Below are 21,143 nucleotides of genomic sequence, written 5' to 3' on the forward strand. Positions count from 1 at the left end.
TCGGGCGCTGGATTCGGAAGACAAGAAACTGTCCACATGGTCCGGGTAAGGTCGTGTAATCACGACAAGTTGCGAAATAATTGCTTGATTGCTTGATTGTTTAAAAAATACTAGTATTGCTCTTTATTTATTTGGAGATTCACTGTCTACAAACGGAGAAACAACGGGCTCTCTCTTTGCAAGCAGTGGAGGATAGGTAGGGCAGCAGCCGTGCTTATTTTTTCTCCCCCACTCAATAATTACTTGAAACTGAACTGTTGTTCGCAAAACTATTGTTTCCTGGAGATTCCTTGTCTGCAAACAGGGAAGAGACCACCCTTTTTGCAGATAGTGAAAAGGGTAGGTAACGCAGATCTTTGCGGACCTACTCATTCTCCCCATTGTTATTTATTGGTCTTTTTGTTATTTTTGATCCATGAGGTATTCACTGCCTGCAAACAACGTTGAATAGAAATATTCTGTACAGTCTTTGCACCTAGTGATAAGATAGGCAGTGCTGACTTTTTAGTCCCTCGTTACGAGCCGTCATGTCTGTCTTCTCCCCACTGATTAATAGCCTGTTTAGTCCGGACCGTGTATTAGAGGTGGACCACATAGCTCCACTAGAAGGCACCCCTAATAAGGACATGTTCATAAACTATGGGTTAGTCACCATAGCCTATAATAAATTGTGGCACAGGTATACCGAAGAGAGCCAAGACAAACAGTGGCCACTGGCAGGATCCTTTGACCTTGATAAAATAGAAACGTTAGAAATAGCCCTTCGAAATAATAAGACAACGCCAATTATGCTCGACAGTCTCGGTATGTGGCGCAGAGAGGCTATGCAACGACAGAGAAAAGACGAGGACAAACCAAGTAGAGAAATATACCGACAGGACAACCCCAGGACACCGCTACCCACAACTTATCCCCCGACACTATGCAAAAGACGACCAGACTTAGGGCCAGACCAATGCGCTTTTTGTAGGTATGTCGGACACTGGAAAGCCCAATGCCCGACTCTACTGAGCGTGAGTAAAGGCAAAGGGCCGACAGGAACGACAGACCGGCAGTACAAGAAAAAGCGCGAGACAAAGAAGAACCCGACTTACATAGACAGACCAGACAGAACCACCACGTTTGATTATGCCCGATGGCACAGATTTCGCCAGGACAATTTCAGCGGCATGCTCAAGTTCTCCTAGGTCGGGCAACGTCAAGACGGGAACCCAACCTCGTTTCAAATTCACAGACGGAAAGAGATAATTATGACCAATAACTGTTTTATATTCGTCTTGGGTCTTTGTATGTCGTACTTGTACTGTCCCCCGTCTGAGTTTGTGTGTATGTAATGTACAAATCTGCGTCATCCCTCTACACGTGTTTCCGTGTTACTCAACCTCTGTTAGCAGAAACTTAGCATAAAAGCAACCTGGAAAGAAAGAAATGGTAAAACAAAATTCGTAGACCATTAATGAACTTGAACTTTTTAATTTAACACAACAAACAAGGAATAATAACGGTAAACTGTAGAAAATGAAAGTCAAACAGAACATTCGCCCCCCCCCCCCCATTCTGGAACCTTCCAAAGTAGGGCAGGGTTACGGCTACGCCCAACCAACGGCAACCCATATAAGGCGGGCCCGGCCGCCAACTCTTGATCAGGAAATCTTAATGTATGGGGGAGCCGGAGGAGAGGCAGGAGCCAGCAGCCTGGGCAGTTGTAGGTAGTTCCGCCACATGTCTCCTCGGCCAGCCGCAACGGGCCTGGATAGACTTAAGTAGTCCCGCCACATGTCCAGAGAAGAACGAGGCACCTCTTCCTTTTCTCTTCCGTCACAGCCGCAGCAGCCCTGGACGGCGGGATGTCCTGCACGTACCTCCACAACAATTTGTCCAAGTTGGGCTGGGAGGGAGAGGCGACGCGGACGAGCCTCTCCCACCTCCACCGATAGGAGGTTTCCCAGCCCCCGGCCCGACGCCGAACACCCCCAGTCAGGCGATGGTGCCAATACTTCCACAGCACCGAACACACCATGGTGGCACCCCAGTACTTGCGCAGCACCGAACGTGCAATGGTGGCCATACTCCCACAGCACCGAGCACAGGACTTGGGGAACACCGGATGTGGAGAAACCTTCATGCGGGGCGATGAAAAGGAGCGGCATGGAGTGCACCGGGAGAAGGAGACGATGCGAACCAGTCTCCCTCGCCCCCCAGGTGGGGGCATCACAGCTGCACCCCAGCTGAACGACCCGCTTTCACACAACAGAGCCCTCTTCCTTTCACTCCGAAGGATCTCTCCCACTCTTGCAAACTCGACGAGAGTGGCCCCTGTAGGGCCTCAAAATGGCGTCTGGGTCCGCTGGAAGGCGGGCCCCGGCCACTAGAGTAACTTTGACCAGCAATATAACTCGAACATTTGCCCCCTGGAGCACGAGCCCCCATCTCCGACAGCATCTCCGCAGCCTTGAAGATTCTACAAAGGTCCCCGGCGGAACCTTCGGCCTTTGCAGGCTTCCGGTAAGGGACGGCTGCCTTGATCGCCAACGAAACAAACATGACATTGCCACTCCTTCTGTTAGCATGAATTCTAGAACTGCCGAAAAGGACTCTGGTCCAAACTGCCAGTAATGGGAAACATTTCCCCCTGATGCTGCTTCCGGACTGAGCCGGCCCCGCCCAAAATGGCGCTGGTATCAATCGGAACTTACGAACACCTCGTGGTGTTCCTTCGCACTAATATAAAACTTGATGTTCTGAGATTTTATATGATCCTTTGTACACTTGACTAGAAAAGACAAGGAGAACTCACTCGACGAACAGTATGAAAAGATCCCCGTTACAAATGTTGATTATAAATGTACAATGTATTATATTTTTATAACTGATGTAAACCTCATTTACGACGCACACGTACGGTATGCATATAGGAAATCTGATTACAACTATTATGATTATGCTTCTAAATTACGAAAATAAATGCCCCCGAACCCCCAGCCAATTAATAGACGTTTAGTTTCTTACAAATGAATGAGTAAAACTTTCCGATGTTTTTATTGCTGCAAACGACACCCCCCACTGTACGCACTTTAGCCATTGCCACGACCGGCCAAATACGACCGCACCCTCATAATCCACATGCTGAAATGATTTTGCAAAATAAAGTTTTTGAAACTATGGACGGGTATTGCATGCTTTATTTTAAGAATGTGGGATCGGTGGGAAAGTTCTTTTCTGTGCACCCTACTCTGCTCTCTCTTTAAGGTTAAAAGAAGATGGTTGCCCAGCCCTGGAGGACGGATCGGATCGACAACACGACACCCCGCCTTCAAAGTACGCGACTGACTCATGAACTCTCGCGTAGAGGAAGACCTTGACTTCCAAGGATGGGTAAAACGAACGGTGTAAAGGAGGGAATGTAAAAGGAGGGTGAAATGAAATAATGTAAATGTGATAAAGTACAACGTTCCAAAGTATCAGGGAACGGAGCTGACCCAAGAACCGAAGAACCTTAGAACGCCACAGCGTTGAAAGAGGTTTAAGGATCCCGATAGTGAGATACATCCTTTGACTAGATACCTCGCACTAAGCACCTCTGGTTTCCTTTTTACGTTTCCCCGCCCACGACCTATATGGACACACTACCCCCCCCGACTCCAGAAACCATATCCCCGGGGACCCTGCCCCGAGGAGGAAAGACGAGTATGAGGTAAGTAAAGGACTTATGAATCCATGTATTTGAATATGCGCGAATGCTGTCTCCCCCACCCCTTTTTTTTTCCTCCCTCTGCAGGTTACATCAGAGATTACAGCCGAGGTGTGGCGAAGATCTGAAGCCTTGCCATGTCTAATACACGAAGCGGACTAGCGCCGCAAGGTGGTGTCTAAGCACGCCTGCAAACTACTCACGTATCGAACAAACCCGGAAAATTAGCACAACCTGATAAAAAGTGATCACCCTTAAACCAGACCGGACGAATGAACCCATGTCACGTATGATGCGAAACTATGAGGGAATGTGTGTGTGTGACTGAGGCGTCGACCCAACTGGTCGAAGGACCGAGAATGCGAGAAGTGCGACAACATGGTACCTCCTTTCTTCTTTCCTTTTTTTCAAAGCACGTCCCCTCTACCCTGTCTAATGCTCAAACTGCATGATTACAAGATTCTAACGCAGACCCGTGAATGCCCTTTACTGCGTAATGCACTAAATAGCCTTTCTTGAATACACTGCCACCCTCTCTGTTGCACGTGTACTATTTAGCCTGCCGTTGCGCTCTCTCTCTCTCTCTCTCTCTCTCTCTCTCTCTCTCCCTCTATTTTTGCACTCCCACTCTTCCGAGTGATTAGCCCCGAAATTGGCAGACTGCCACCCCTAGCACACCACCTAATTGGCTTCAAATACCGTCAGTATTTGCACAAAAACTTGCCTTTAATACAATCACCCTGAGACCGTGTCATTACCTCTCCTTTTCCGCTAGAAGTCAATGAACCGAGGTTGGACCGTAAGGGAAAGGACAGGTAAGGCGACAGAGGTTCCCTAATCTGGCCCGAAATAAGGGAACTACATGTCAACGGCTCCTATGGTATAAAACAAGGACCCCAGAATACGCGACCCTCCCCTCCCCGAATTGTCGCAATACCCAAACCGGAAAAATGATCACCCCTGTTACCTCCCCTGTATCAGCCGCCCAAAAACTGGAATTATGAAACTACCCCTCATTTCCGGTTGTGAGAGATGGGTCGATTTATGCCCTTACCACAAGTTTCCTATGTCCCTGGTTGTTTCCCATAAAACCCCTGTCCTTCCTAATTAAGTAATCGGGCTGTGAAAGGTTACGTAGGATCCAGAATGATGTTTTACAAGGTTAACAGACTAGTCCAAGGTAAAGAAATCATCAAAATGAACCCCGTAGTAGCTGAAAAGCAGGATGCATCGATAGAAAGGAAATGTTTAGCCATGTTCGTCCCTCAGCAAAATACCTGTGTAGTACCATGTTGACGACTCACAGTACCCTTTGTAAATGTAAAACTCTAGAGAACGGCATATCTTTGCCAGGTTCGTCTCACGAAGGTGGGTCACTATCTGATGAACTGTCGTGACTGTAATAAATAATTGTAAAGGAAAGTCATAGTAAATCCAACAGGCCCGTCACCGGTCATTCATATGCCAGTTGTGAACACTAATATAACGGGCATTTTTCATTCTTTGCCTGGAGCTGGGAGAGAAATGGACTTTTTGATTATCTTCATCTGCAAATTCTCTAAAGACTGTCTTTTCAAACTTGTTTAAGGGTACTGCTGTTGGAGGAGAGAAGGACCGGATGTGGGAGCACGAGGCCTGACTGCAGACTAAGGAACACCTGCGACATTAGCCAAGGCGAGACCACGACAGAAAAGAGCTGCAGGACGAGGCACTGTTTTCGACAACATGAGAAGAAAGGGTCGACCTGATGCCCCTGCTCGATGTCCAGTGTCTGTCGACAAGTCCCCGCTCTCTGAATTCGGTCACACGCTCGCCTATTTGAAGTCTCTCGTTCCCCTAGTTTGTTCCTAATTTGGCCTTGCTCCATCCCCCCTTTTCCTCTGACCTACCCTATGGACTGTTTTGTACGCTCTTCTTCCATCTGAACTTTCTGACAATCACGGACACAGGGCGAAAAGGACCTTTCCGACCAGAAACGCGAGGAAAGGGTCGTGCCCTGCAACGCAGAACTTAGAACAGAGCTGGACTTGTAGCTCCACCGCCGGTGCTCAACAGCGCCAACGAAAGGCAACAAAGAATGATGAGAACTCGTTAAACTTCGAACATTTGACATCCCCAATCGCCGTTTCTGCTAGACCTCATTTCTCTCCCAGCCGCCACTGTATTGATCATGCTCCAATCCGAACCTGATATATATGTAATCACCTGCCAGTATGAAATATTTTGTATTGCATTCCTATGACTTTCCTGCTAAACAAATTGATCAAAGTTTATCAAATAGGTCCACCTCCTAAAAACTAGAAATGTTAAAATGTATTGTTTACAACTCTTTTCACCTAGGGTTCCGACCGTTTTCTTTCTCATGTCCACCACAATAGAACCGAGTAGAAAATGAACCAGCAAGATGTCTTGAATATGTTAAAGGGAGGACTGTTGAAAATTAGTACGTTTTGGTGAACATTATCTGCGCCATCTTGCCTCTTCCCCTGATGCCACACTTTTGTCGTGCGCGCCCGCCATTTTTTTAAGATGCCCCGATCAGAACGAACCCTTTTGCATGCCGCTGGCCCCTGACATAGCCCTTCGCCTTCACTAAGCCTGCACGCTGACCACCCCCTGCTTGCACCTGCCTTGAGCCATAAACCCCTCTTCGGCGCTGCTCTGCCCCAGGCCCTCATCCTGTTCCCAGCGCGACACCTCCCTGCTTCCCTTTCATGATCTCCGGCCCTTAGATGCAAACCCCCTTTTTCCCCGTGTGCCCGTTTTGTCTTCCCCGTTCCCAGGCCGACACCCAGCTCTGCCGATACCATCCCTTGCCCCTCCCCGTACAATAGAAAGCTTCCCCCATCAAAGGATCCCCGGGTTGATCAAGGCCCCCACTCCATGAGATCCGATCAAACCCCCACATTCCGTGAATCGGCGGAATATCCAGCTGCGTGATACTCATCACCTGTTGTGACTAGGGTGGGGACTTCAACTGTAAATGTGTGTGGGAACGGGCTCAAAGGGAGTTCCGGGAATGTCTTTTTCATACATCAAAGCTTTAACATGAATGTGTAATCTACAATAAAGTCATAAACTTGTGTATAAGAGGCCAGGCCTCAGGGATGCAGTTAGAGCACCTCAGAACGATACCTTCTGTCCGTTTCGTTGTGTTCTCCTCCGGAGAGAATAAAAACCTTGTTTCCTGCCTTCCAGTCTCCAGCGCCTGCCTCTTCAATAGTTTAACTTCTTTGTGGGTTCAAGAGGCGACACCGCCGGGCAATACTTAAGGATCTTATATTCTGGTTGGTAGTGCCCCCCAATTAGTTTTTACACCCTTTCTTGCCTTCTACACCCCTGCCTGAGCAGTCTGAGTACCAGGGAGCCGACGGTCATTTCCTGGCGCAATAGTAAGGCTTAGCCGGGGCTAAGATGTTAACAGCCTTTGAGATGGTAGTGGCAAGTTCAGAGGCAGCAACATGAATATCAGAATTGGAAGAGAACTTGAGATTAGAGATAAGGGGGCCAAGGGACTCGTTGTTCAAGCCTCTGTAGTTCTTTTTTGAGACCCAGTTATTCGTGTCCTTTAAAGGTACAAGGGGTAGCAAAAATATAAAGTCAATAGGAACTGCCATATGATCTGACCAGGAGAGAGGAAGGGGAAGGTCTGCTTTCAACCTAGAATCATTGGTAAATATTCCATCCAGAGTGTGGCCGGCAGAGTGGGTAGGACTTCCCACGATTTGTGAGAGCCCACAGGAGGCCAGCGAGTCCACCAAGGAAATAGTGTCGGCCAAGTCTTGCAGTGTTCACAAGAACTTGCAGAATGAGTGTCAGGGAGGCAGAGGATACACACAGGATGTGTGTCAGTCTTGGCCTTCTTCTTCCCACAGGAAGGGCAGTTGTCAAAAAGAGAAGGCATTCTTGACTGAAAAATACCTTTTTTAAGAATAAAAAAAGGCAGCACTAACACTCTATGTCCAAAAGACGTCGAGTGAAAGTAAAAATTGTAGAAAATCTCAAGTATTTTTTGGCAGAAAGTCAAAAAGAAAGGGAGCTGTTGAACCAGGGTCCTGACTGAAGGAGACGGAAAGAACAACTAACCTAACTGTCACCCCTGAGGCATGATGGGATGCCAGGGGTCATGGCTGCCTTAAAGGCACGGTGCCAGTTTTTGTTGAAAATGGTTTCATTTTCTATGCTATTGCTGTTCAATGCAGCCAGTGGCTAACAATGTCTATTTATTAGCAATTTTCAGGATTTATGAGGATTTTTGCTCATTAAAACACAAAGTTCAAGGGCTATTTGACCTAATGTGTTTTTGTTTCCTTGCTAATTGCAGTGTATGTATGAGTATTTACATTGTTTAGCCTCTATTTTGGGGCTGCATTGGTGTGAGAAAAAATTATATATGTGCATACATATATGTGGAGCTATTTATATGTGATTTACATATATAGTTTTATATTATTTCTGGGGTCCCGCACGTGGTATTCAGTGCTTATGACTATTGATGAGGATCCCCTGGAAGAGAACCATCATTGATAATGTTGATCACTCAATAATCCTCAGTGATGAGTGTTTAGAGATGGTGACTGGATGAGACTACCTCATGACGATGATGCAGGTTTCAAGATCTTTAAGAGATCTTCTTTCATCCCTAATGAGAAGACAGACTTAGATTTTTTTCTGTAGTATTGGCTTGAAGCAGCAACGGATCTACTCTTCGATCGAGATTACAATCTATCCTTCTGCAGCCTCAGGGGAAAAAATCTTTATAAGCTTTCTCAATTTTTTTAATTTTATGTTTCCGTAATCAAAGCTGCATTTATGTACTTGAGGAAGGCAGCAGGCCAAATACTGTTTTACATCCTAGTAGCCAAACTGTAAAACTAAATATTATCCCATAGTGAGAAACGGTTCCACTGCTGCAGAAGGAACTAATGTTGAAAAACTTAAAAGCAGCAGGTTTTAAAAAAGAAGTGAATTGAATGCCTCTGCTATGTTACTAAAATAAATTATCTGGTTAGATTCAGCAGCTCCTGTTCAGTTTTAGAATATGTGCTGTGCTAAAGTCCACCTTAGACTTGTGTGGTTAAGGTAGAGGCTCCTTGTCATCAGGTAAGGTATCAGAAACCAACAAGGGTATGCACATGTTGTAGACACATGAATATTTTTATTTTTTGAAACATTTTACCAGGACATATAAAATAAAGGGCGTGACAATACTGGTGACATAACTGTCTACACTGCATTTGTAGCCTGAACAGCTGAGTATTAAACAGCTCCTCTTCATCAAAAGACACTGTGGAGGTAGCAGTGATGCTAGAAAAAGGAGAAGGTGCAGATGGCAAAAATAGAACTGAAGGAGAGGTACTAACTCTGCTGTAATACACTTTACAAGCAACAGTGCCTCGAGATTGAGCAGTTCTTAAAAATACAGATGAACAAAGAAAATAAGTAACATTGGTCGGTTAAGTATTGAAGTGAAGGAGGCCTATCCACCCTTACTGCCATACCAAATATGCGTTGCAGAGACACAGAGCAGGAGCAAGGTTTTCCAAATCAGAAATTATTTTGTGACTCTGTGGAAGAACATATCTACATTTGAGGGAAAAACACACAACAAGCTGGGGAATTCCTATAGTCCTGGCCATTGCAGTTCAAGAAAGATGCATGTCTCTGAAGTACCTGTTAAACGAGATTGGTTTCGAAAAGGTTTTCCCATACCACAGGACTCTTAAGTGTTTCAGCTTAGGGCTTCCCCTATGAGTGATACTGATATATGCATGCACCCATAGAATGTCTTTCCTGTAACAGCTGGAAAAGGACCATAAAAGACATTAGTAAAATATTATATATCATGCCTAATAACAGACCTATTGTACCAAGATGCAGCAGCTTCCATAATGATATGAGCTCCACGTAATGCTTCATTATGGATTCCTTTCATCAACAAGAGAATCCCTTAGTGACCCAGGAGGAACTTAAACAGAGAAGACAGAAGATTTCATTTGGTGCAAGATCCCAACTGCCAAAAAGGAGGCCTTTTAGATGAGTAACTAACAAAGAACTGCTTGACGCATCCTAGACACTGCTGGAAATCCACAGTAAAGGGTACACAGAGAAGAGGGAGGCACGCTCTTTTTTTTTTGTTTCGCCAATTGGAAAAAAGAGAATGCAAAAACCTGTTCTTTCTAGGAAAGAGAGAATGCAAAAGAGAAGGTAATCAATGCACCTTGCCCGATACCTAAATAAGGAATGGATGCGACTGGTGGCATTGAACAGATAGACGTCCGAGCTCACAAGCACAATGTGACAATTTACGTCAGTGACACCAGTCTTCTCAGTGAAGCTTATCTGGTTCCTGTTTGTTGGTGCAGACAATTCAAAAATAAAATTAGTCCTCTTCATAAATCAATCAAATAAAGACAACCTAAATGCTGTTTCTACCTTTGTCCGAAGTTGATCCTTACCACATGGTAACATAATCCCAATTTAGTTTTTGGTGGAGTAATGGTTTGGACCATATTTGCAGCTGGCCCCATAAAAAAGAAACAACATTGCCTGTGATGGGCCATCAAGTTTGGATTCACTGCTGGCAGGAAGACATTAGCAATCATTGCCAGGACTTCAGTAAGGGCAGATCTATACCACAGAGTGGTCTCATTATTTTGCTTTCAGAGTAGCTATCTTGACCTGCAAAAACATATAAGGAAGGCCTTACTTCCTGATCTCAGCATCCTTTTTAAAATTAGGTTATGTAAACTCTAGGGCGTTGAAAGTGCTTCACCACAAGTGAGCGGGAGGTCAAAATCTTATATTAAAAATAAATAAAATGATTCCTCCGAGGAAGGGGTTTTATGTGAGTCTCTCTTTTCCAGCCCGCCACTGAAATAAAGAAGAGGCAGTATTTGCTTCAGAAGACACTAGAAAAGTACACGCATTTGTGGCGAGTACAAAAAAACATAACTAAAATAAGTACATGGAACTGAAAAAGAAGCACATTTGATATCTTGAAATGTATAAACAACAACAGTTAATATGAATATTCGACAAATGGACGATCATATTTTACCATCAAACTTTACACTCCAGGTCATTTCGAAACCATCAGTCATAAGATAAAAATTCTTGAGATCTTCAGGTAGCGAGCAGTTGTTTTTCTGCAATAAAAAAAAATAAAATAAAACATCATTTACATATTTTGAGTAGCCATGAATTGACGCATTTTCATTAGCCAAAAAATGAAAATAGAACATGTTTTTCCTAATTTTATAATCCCGTGCTACTGGGGAATTTTGGTGCAATCCTGAAATTTACAGTCAGAACCGGCATCACCCCATGAAAAATTTAGCAGATACTGATTTTGGCAATCAGGATCTGAAACGTTAATACACAGATGTCACTTCTCCACCAGATGGGCAAGGCTATGGGCAGAAACGGTCTCTAGTATCAGATGACCCACTTGTCTGAACTATCTCTCTAATCATTTCCATTGTTACCGATACAACCACACACACACAGCCACAGTTATTTAAAGCTAGTTTTCAATCTGTACTTTTTTAGGATAATGTAAATTATTTAATGCTAGAGTTTTCAAACTGTACTTTTTTAATGACACTGAAAATTATTTAATGCTAGAGTTTGCAATCTGAACTTTTTTATGACACTGTAAATTATTTAATGCTAGAGTTTTCAATCTGTACTTTAATGACACTGTAAAACAAGTGTCTATTTTAGCCAAGTGCTACTTAGTGGTTGGTCCAGAGAACCATGGGTATCCCATCCATTTAACTAAACGGTCACTGTACATTATATTCTAATATCATGTCTATCTCTCTCACTGTAGTTAATCGGGCTGATTACCTACGCAAGAGAGTGGCCAGTCTTTGTTTAAGCTATGACTGGACCTTCACAAGGCAAAAGTAAATCAACTCCTCCAAAAATATACTTTTTTGAAGACGATTGCCAGGTGCATTCCAGGTAGGTTGGTGTAGACAACAATGCTCTCCTCCGAGGCATGCTTGTGGTACAAGTGCAATAACATATCAAATCAACAGAGTTAAGAAAATTGAGAATGGAAAAGGTCCAAACCATTCAGATCGAAATGACAAGAACTATGGGGCTGATTACAATAGCGGGCGGACTTGATTCTGCCTGCCATCGTAGTGGGATCGGGATCGCCCGCCTGTAATGCGGCGGTCCCGCACCCCTAAGCATGATGTGACCGCCACCGTGGCGGTCGCATCTGGCAATTTAACTCTAAGGTGGGTGCTATTGGCTGCTGCACCCGCCAGAATGCTAAATGGCCATGTTGTGCATTTCCCTGCACAAAGTGGCAGGCACCGCGCGGTGCCTACCACCTTGTGCATGGAAATGTAGAGGTCCTCATCCTCGGCTCCACCCCCTCCGCCTGGGACGACTCCTGGTGGCCGGCCTCGCTGGGAACTGCAATGACACCCACCGACCACGCACGCAACCTGGGGTTCATCCTGGACTCCTCTCTGTAAATGACGCAACAAAAAGTCAACGCCGTCTCTTCCTCCTGCTTCAACACCCTCCACATGCTTCGCAAGATCTACAGATGGTTCCCCACCGGAACCAGAAGAACGGTCACTCAGGCCCTCGTCACCAGCAAGCTGGACTATGGCAACGCCCTCTACACGGGAACCACAGCCAAACTCCAGAAGAGACTCCAACGCATACAGAACGCCTCCGCACGCCTCATCGACATCCCCCGCCACAGCCACATCACCGCCCACCTGAGGGACCTGCACTGGCTTCCCGTCAACAAGAGGATCACCTTGAAGCTCCTCACCCACGCTCACAAGGCACTCCGTAACAATCGTTCTTTTTACTGTCGGAGGGACGCCCTATTGATGTTGATCAGCCATGGTGCTTCTTCTTTCTAAACGAGCTCACTTAGAATACCGAAGTGTGTTTGGACCATTCGACTACCACTAACTACATTGAGCGGAAGTATGCCTATGAGCCAGCCATGGTAAACTTCTTTCGTGCTGATCGGCTGCCTTTTAGCGACGCCCCCGCACTGAGTCATACTAGTTAGAATTGCGGCAGCAACCGCGCCTGCTTTTCTTGCATGTATAAAGAAGCTCCTCAAAATTTGACACTTCGACGGGGTCCGATACTCTTCACACTAATCTTTTTGGATCTACGCTCCGCTTTAACGACTGGCCTGGCATTTTGGTAACCAGCGGTGCCTATTTTCTTCCTCTGTTTTTTCTTTTTCCGCCCATGTGAGAAGCAGCCTTGAACAGTTTCTTTTTACCTGGACAGGTCCCATTGCTTCTCTAGTTCTTTGATATACTCCATATGCGCCCTGAAGAAGGTGGTACCCTTACGAAGGGTTTGTTCACCGAAACGCGCGTCTGCGCCTTGAATGAGGCCCCTCCTCTGAGTTCTATGAATGAGTTTTTTCTGTAATAGCGGTAAAATATGCAAAAATGTGTATAAATGTGTATAAATTTCAGTATTTGAAAACTACGTTTGAAAATTAATTAGATATCGTGAGGGTCTCTAATGCATATTTAGCTTGTTCTGGTATATATGTGTTGCATGCATCTTTGGTTCCGTGTGAATATGGTCTGAGTCTGTAGTTGATTGAGTGTTGTTGAATGAATAGCTGTGTAATGGGATCTGATCTGTGAGATTAGATAATATTTTTGTAGTTAGGACTTGTAATTTTAATGTATTGATATTTACGTATCGTCAGTATATTTTCTAAAGAATTTGTTTTTGCATAAAAAATAAAATAAAATAATCAATTAAAGAATGAGTATACCTCTTTAAAATGCCTTTATCGATGTGTTAATTGTCCAACCAGAGGGTCCTATTGCACATATGACATATAGCATATATTGAAGCTATATAGGTAGAGATATTTTGTGTTAATATTGGTCTTCTTTCCCCTGGTTCTCTACCTACATTCGCCTCTCAGGGGTCCCCTTTGTTATATTGGCTACTCCACAACAGCGGACCAGCATACCTCACCGACCGACTCGACTTCTACACCCAAACCGCCAGTTCCGCTCCAATGCCCTAGCATCCGCAGAGGGACAGCCGGCGACAGATCATTCTTCCACCTAGCCGGCCAAGACATGGAACACCCTCCCCACCCACCTACGACAGACCCAGGACCTGCTGACCTTCAGAAGACTCCTCAAGACCTGGCTGTTCGATCAGTAGCTGCTCCCCCCCCCACGCCCCTCAGCCCCTTGAGACCATCACGGGTGAGTAGCACGCTTTACAAGTGATTGATTGATTGACTGATGGGTACCAACCCAGTGCACAACTGCCCGCCCCCTAACGAGCCCCCCAAAGCCAGCCTCCGCCGGCCTTTCCATTGCGGTTCAACCGCCATGGAAAGGCTGGCTGATGGCCGCATTGTGATCGGGCGGGCGATGCTTGCTAGGCACCTCAACCATATCCCCGTCAGATCCGCTCTGCCAAGCAATCACAACGATTGCGTGTGGCGGAAGGTGGCGGCTGCTCTTTGTGCCCTCCACGCTTGTGGCTCTTTGTGCACAATTCCGCCCGCCATCCTAATGTGGCGGGGGGAAAATGGGAACCAGATGGCGGAGGGACCACCACCGCCGGGCCGGCGGTGGCAGTCTCTCCACCATCCTAATGAGCCCCTTACAAAGTAAAACATCACACATATATATATGTTGTAATCTGATGTAGAAACCTAAGAGGGTCATTTTGAGAAGAAAAAAACTGTTCTTTTCTGTCACAGCATGTATTTTTTCAAAAACGGAACAATGGGATATTTATTTTACTTATAAAGTTTGGTATAGCGCAAACGTGACCCTCGAGGGTATCAGAGAGCTTTGACGAGAAGACAAGTAACAATTGGTATTGTAAACAGGAAAAACATATGCGTGAGAGCCGAACATATCATACAGTACAATAGGATTGGGATGGATTGAAATCAGTCCTAGGAAGGAAAGTCCACATAAGAGACATAAGAGTTTGGTATCTAAACCTTTTCAAAGTCACAGATATATTGACCTCTCAATAGACACCTGACTGGTTGGCATCCTGACCAATCACAACACTGCCTTTGCAGTATTGTGTTTGGCTTAGGGGAGGGAGGCTGCCTGCTTCCTTTTCATGAGAGGAGCAGAAAAGACGCGGGACTGGGTCGGCGAAGATAAGTTAACTGTTTTTATTTTAATTAAACCTCCCCGCGTGTCCCCCCAAGGCCCCCACCCACGTGTCATGCCGGCCGCGACTGGTTGGATTATGAGAACATGACACGGTGAACAGTTCTTAGGTACTATTGACCTCTTGCTTCACCACTACAGATTGTTATATATAACCCAGTTCTAAATGTACATAGCCTGCCCTGAGTAAGGATAGGGTATCTAACTGAATTCGGTCCTGAAGAAACACCACAGATCACTCCTGGACCAGCAAGGCGTGAAAATGTCAACCTAAGGTTTCAAATATCATACACTAAATTTTCACACTCCTAACTTTGTCGTGACAATCTACAAATTATTGATTTTAATCCTGCCAAGGGGACCCTTAAATAAATATATCCCAGGGTTCCCTTTAGATAGTTTTAGACCACTTTCACTTTTCACTATATTATGACTACTCTTCCCACACACGTGGACACAACACGGCTGAAACAAAAAGATCTCCGTCAAAGAGCCCTCTCAGGGTTACAATGGGGCATTGCAGGGACGGCTCCAAAGGGAGCAAAAGCCCGATGATGAATCAAGACACCTATATAGGTGTGTGAGGGCAACACTTCCTAATGTGGAAGAAACCCGAAATGTGTTTATTTCCCCTAAAAAAATCTCCCTCTCTTTTAGGAACAGCCACCCCTTTCTGTTGATATATACTATTCTAATTACCCATAATTTAGAAGCATCTCTTGTCTCTACCTCTTACTGACATTGTATGCCCAAACCTGCCACTGTGGTAAATCAGCTGTCTATATGGAAAGGTGCTTTGTGGTTCTACAAAGGCAGATATGGAATGCAGCAGTGAAGCCTAAACATTTCCCATTTACCCCTTGAAAAGTAACATTTGCTTTTAGAAAGAGTAGGTTTTCTGCACCAAAACAGCAGAGCCTATTCTTAATATATTTAATCCTAATGAGGTAACCTTTGATTGGAATGCACTATCATAACTACATCTGCAGCATGTAGAACCAGTATGAAGAGAATATTGGAGTGTCCTAATCGGTTGTGAAAATGTTAAATATTGTCTGCCTTAATCATGCTACAATGCTTAACAAGAGGCATTTAGATTCATGGCTGAATTTCTGTCATTCAGACATTGTATCCTCCTTTGACGAGACAGACAGACAGACAGTAGCTGGTACTTCAAAGAGAGGCCACAACAGGGCAGGAAACTATCAAGACTAGCCACTGGGCAGTACAGGTCAACACTGCCTGTGATTTGTCCTTACAGAAATCGTTTGAATCTGGAGGGTAAAACAAACGTCACATTGCATAGTTCGCTGATTCGGTTTAGGGGCTGGTAATGTCCTATGATGCTGGGTAGGGTAACCCGGACAAGACTAGGGTGCAGCCCACAGCCTGGAAAAGCTCAGCAAAAGGGAGAAAAAGATACAATATGATAGTTTGTGGTGAAAGGGGCCGCTGGGTCGTGTTTCTTCTTAGAGCATGTCTCTGGAATGGGAATTGGGTCATATCTTTGGAATATTTGAGGGGAAGCTCCAGAACCTGCAGTCATGTTCACTCGGGGATCATCACCAGCAGCTGGTGATGACCCCCGAGTTAACATGACTCAGGAGAGCTGCCTGCAACAGGAGAGGACATGTCTTTCCCATTTGTTGCAGTAAACAACTCATACATTCCTTACGGAGGCCTTTGAGAAAATAGTCTCCAGCTCTACTCTGAATTTAGGAGATTGGCTGCACGTGTGTCTATGGAGTCTTAAAGTCAAGTTGGCTTGACCTCTGCTTCATTTATTTCAGCCTCCAGATCTAAATCATCCAAGCAGTCATTCGTGGTCGTACGCATCACAGAACTCTTCCTCATTGTCGACCGTCCATAAGTTATTCGCATTGGTTCCAAGCAATTTGATTTTCAATTGATTATGCACCATTTTATAGGCTTTTGCTCATTTTAATTTTTCAATTAATTGAAATAGACCTAACCTAGAGTGTATGTAGTAGATACATTCTGATGTGGAGGGAAACCCTTCCCCCCCTTTTTCAAAATGTATTTAAATCGGTGTCGCAGACCCAGGGTTCCTCCATAGATTGCCTAAATAAATAAATCAAAATTATATATATATATATATATATATATATATATTACCTACTGGCGGTCGCCAGTAGGTAGTTATAGTTAGGACCTAGTTTCCATAGGAAATCCGCAACATTCTATTGGGAATAACTTTGGTGCCGGTGGACGAATCTTTGCGAATTTCTCAAAGAAGATGGCCCGCTCCGCTCCGCTCCTTCCCTGAAAGTTTGGGGGGGATTCGTCAGATGGGGGCTGAGATAAAAGGGGGGTCCCAAAACGTGTTTTCCCCATGTTATTTTCCATAGAATGATTAGACACAGCTACAGCCCGAACGGCTGAATGGAATTATATGAAATTTGGCAAAAAGGTAGAGTTCGGTTCGCAGATTACGCTTTTCTTTAAATGGTGTAAATCCCTCCAGTAGTTGCTGAGACAATTAAAGTTGAAATCAATTATATATCTATAAGCGCGCACTGTGTGCGCACCCCTGTGCACGAGCGGAATTCTGATTTGCTGTTTGACGTCTGTCAAGATTCGATTCGGAGGAAATCAGGAAGTGTTGACCGCCATTTTGTCAGTGCGAGTCAACATATTGTAGAGAACAAAGGGGCAGAACATGGAAAGGGGAGAAGGTAGAGACTCCCTGTCCCCCTAGGTTTTCTCAGGGGGTCCATTAAGGACCCCCAAGACCAAAAAAAAACATTATTCTTTTTTAAAAAGTTGCGAGGTGCGCGCACCCGGTCGCGCACCTCGATTTACAAGAGTAAGAGAAACTATAGTGGAGATCTTGGAAAGGGGGGCAAGGTAGAGACTCCCTGACCCCCTAGGTTTTCTCAGGGGGTCCATTAAGGACCCCCAAGGCCAAAAAAACTATTCTTTTTTTCGAACAAGTTGCGAGGTGCGCGCACCCGGTCGCGCACCTCGATTTACAAGTGTGTGAAAAACTATAGTGGAGATCTTAGAAAGGGGGCAAGGTAGAGACTCTCTGACCCCCTAGGTTTTCTCATTAAGGACCCCCAAGGCCAAAAAAACATTATTTTTTTTCCCCAAAATTTGCGAGGTGCGCGCACCCGGTCGCGCACGTCGCTTCAAAATGGCGTTTTACCCGATTTACATCAAAGTTTCAAAACGTGAAAAGGAGGCAAGGTAGACACTCCCTAACCCCCTAGAGCTTCTCAGGAGGTCCCTAAAGAACCCCGACGGGCAAAATCCCCCCTTTTTTTAATGAAAAATTTGCGAGGTGCGCGCACCCGGTCGCGCACGTCACTTCAAAGTTGCGAGGTGCGCGACCGAGTGCGCGCACCTCGCAAATTAAAAAAAAAAAAATGTTTTTTTTTGCCCTTCGGGGTTCTTTAGGGACCCCCTGAGAAGCTCTAGGGGGTCAGGGAGTTTCTACCTTGCCTCCTTTTCATGTTTTGAAACTTTTATGTAAATCGGGTAAAACGCGATTTTGAAGCGACGTGCGCACCCGAGCGCGCACGTCAAGTCATGTGACTCAAAAACAACACTTTTCATTGGTTAATACTAGTTTCTATTCTGGAATCTTCAAAAACCCCACCCATTTCCCTCACTATTTGCTTTATTCTCCTGGAAGAAGGACCCTTTTTGGAGCTGGAAGCAGAAATAACAACAGGATGGCAGAAAGACAGGAAACAACATCTTCTTCTTCTGACTCCCACCTAGAATATTGCCAGTGAGCCAAGAAGGGGAAATCTTCTTTTATTTGGAAGTTTTTTACTTTTCCTGAGGGACTAAAAAAGGTAAATGCCCCTAAAGTAACGTGTACCCTTTGTGGTACTGTTCTTTCAAGGGGAAACCCTCTCAAAAAATACTCCTTTTCAATCCATACCATGATCAGACATGTAAAAAATGTGCATCCTGTGCAATATGCCCAAGCAGCCACAAGAGCTCTGCCCCAGCAGATTCCACCAGCTGTGGCCAGCACATCTACAACTCCACCTCCATCGCCAGCAACAGCAGAAATGGACCTTAGGCCATATTTGGCGCATGTGCATATGCGGTGCAACAAATGTTTTGATCTTATTGTTTTTGGAGAACAGAGCCTGAATCTAATTGAACGCAGCATTCAGGATCATAAATGCTCTGAAAGGAGATTTTTTTTTCCCCATTTATATTGTTCTTGTTGAACAGTTTCCATGTTGCAGTTCCTGAATTTTCTTCAAAAAAACAAAAAAAATATAAAACTTTAAAAAAAGGAAAAAAAAATATAAAACAACAAAAGAAAAAAAAAGTTCTTTTTAGAACTCATTCAATTCTCTAAAAAGAGTTGTATTCCTAATACACTGTGTCGTTCATTTTTTTGAATGAAAGCGTAGTGCATAAATGAATGATTGAAATGACTGAGTGAAGGGAAGGAAGGGACTTAGGGAAAGAGTGAGAAAAGGGGAGTATGGTGAGTGACAAAAGAGGAGTCGAAGAGTGACTGAAAGAAGGAGACTAAGGGTAGGGGAGTGAGTTAAGGGGAGTGAAAAACTAAGGGAAGGGCAGTAAAGAAAGGAGAAAAAAAACTAGTTTCAGTGTTTTGATGATGTATTTATATTCATAATAAAAAACAAAGATTTTCACACATATTTTATTTAGGGGTTAGCATTTAAAAAACCTTGCAAATTCACTAAAAAACCCATAGGTTTCACACACGTTATAGTTAGGAATTAGCATTTAAAAAAACTTTGCAAATTCACTGAAAAAACCATAGGTTTCATATCAGTTATAGTTAGCTGGACAATTTACTCATACAAAACCATTGAAATTCCCACGTTATAGTTAGTTGTACTCACTATAATTGGCGCGCCCGGAATGCACTGCTAATGACGTCACATATTACATCACTCATGACATAGTCAGTGACATCACTCATGACATCACTGATGACATCAATGATGACATCATCCTTGTGAAAGAGTGGCAGACCCTCTCTCAGTGTAATATAAGTTTTGATACACACATTGAAAAATAGAATCAAAAAATGTCAAAACAATGGAGAAACTAATTCCAGTTACAACAACCTATTCAGAAATTGCAAAATCTACATACACATTTACTCATTCACCGACATTTCTATATAGTTACTCATACACATACTCAATCATCATATGTACTCATTCACCTATACATTTTGTTACACACCGACACTCATCCTTAGAGTTACTCACACACATAGTCACACATGCAAATAAATTATAAAACAACCATTCACTTGCTTATACAGCTATACATACACCACTACTCTTACTTCTACAGAAACGTACACATAATTTTTTATTAAAACAATCACTTATAGGAACACAAACTTATTTATACAGAAACTCTTACAATCTCTCACTCTCACACATACTTACCTATATGCATCAATTCTCACTTATACTAATTTAAAACATATGTAGTTACTCATAAAGATATGATTGAGACAGTCATTCACTCACTAACACACCCATACACACACTCATCCACCTATAAAGTCCAGCACACATGCTGTCTGCAAAACATATACAAACAGTAAGCCACTCATTCATTCTTCTATGCACAAAGTAATACCCCCCACCAAACCAAACAGAGACTCATACTAATACTCAAAAAACTAACTAATAACCCATATAGACACTCATGTAGCTACTCACCAACCCAAGCAGCCGTCTATAGATAAGGGGGGAGACAGTGATACAGATATTTACAAATTTAAACAATAATTGTTAATACATGTATTTAGTAAGATACACTTAATAAGTCAGTTATACAATCAATTAAAAAACATCCATTTAAACACTTATTTAACCGTTTGTTCTTCCATCGACATTTAGGTACACATATATAAAACATATTTTTTTTCAGAAAGACACACATTCACTGGATGATGTCATGAGTGATGTCATCAGTGATGTCATTTGAGATGTCATCAGTGATGTCATGAGTGATGTCACTGACTATGTCATGAGTGATGTAATATGTGACGTCATTAGCAGTGCATTGCGGGCGCGCCAGTTATAGTGAGTACAACTAACTATAACGTGGGAATTTCAATGGTTTTGTATGAGTAAATTGTCCAGCTAACTATAACTGATATGAAACCTATGTTTTTTTCAATGAACTTGCTAGGTTTTTTAAATGCTAATTCCTAACTATAACGTGTGTGAAACCTATGTTTTTTTCAGTGAATATATATATATATATATATATATATATATATATATATATATATA

The 21,143-nt window shown here is 43.8% G+C and overlaps 1 protein-coding gene across 2 annotated transcripts in view; it reads right to left on the reverse strand.

Moving 5' to 3' along the window:
- Positions 1-21,143, reverse strand: part of TPGS2 (tubulin polyglutamylase complex subunit 2) — a 154,426-nt gene that overhangs the window by 73,081 nt on the left and 60,202 nt on the right. For both annotated transcript variants that reach the window (XM_078674728.1, XM_078674727.1), the window contains exon 3: positions 10,752-10,839. In XM_078674728.1, the coding sequence (XP_078530854.1) occupies positions 10,752-10,839 (88 nt within the window). The remainder of the gene's footprint in view (positions 1-10,751; positions 10,840-21,143) is intronic.

This window comes from Lissotriton helveticus, chromosome 2_1 (genome assembly GCF_964261635.1).
Source record: "Lissotriton helveticus chromosome 2_1, aLisHel1.1, whole genome shotgun sequence".
NCBI lineage: Eukaryota > Metazoa > Chordata > Amphibia > Caudata > Salamandridae > Lissotriton > Lissotriton helveticus.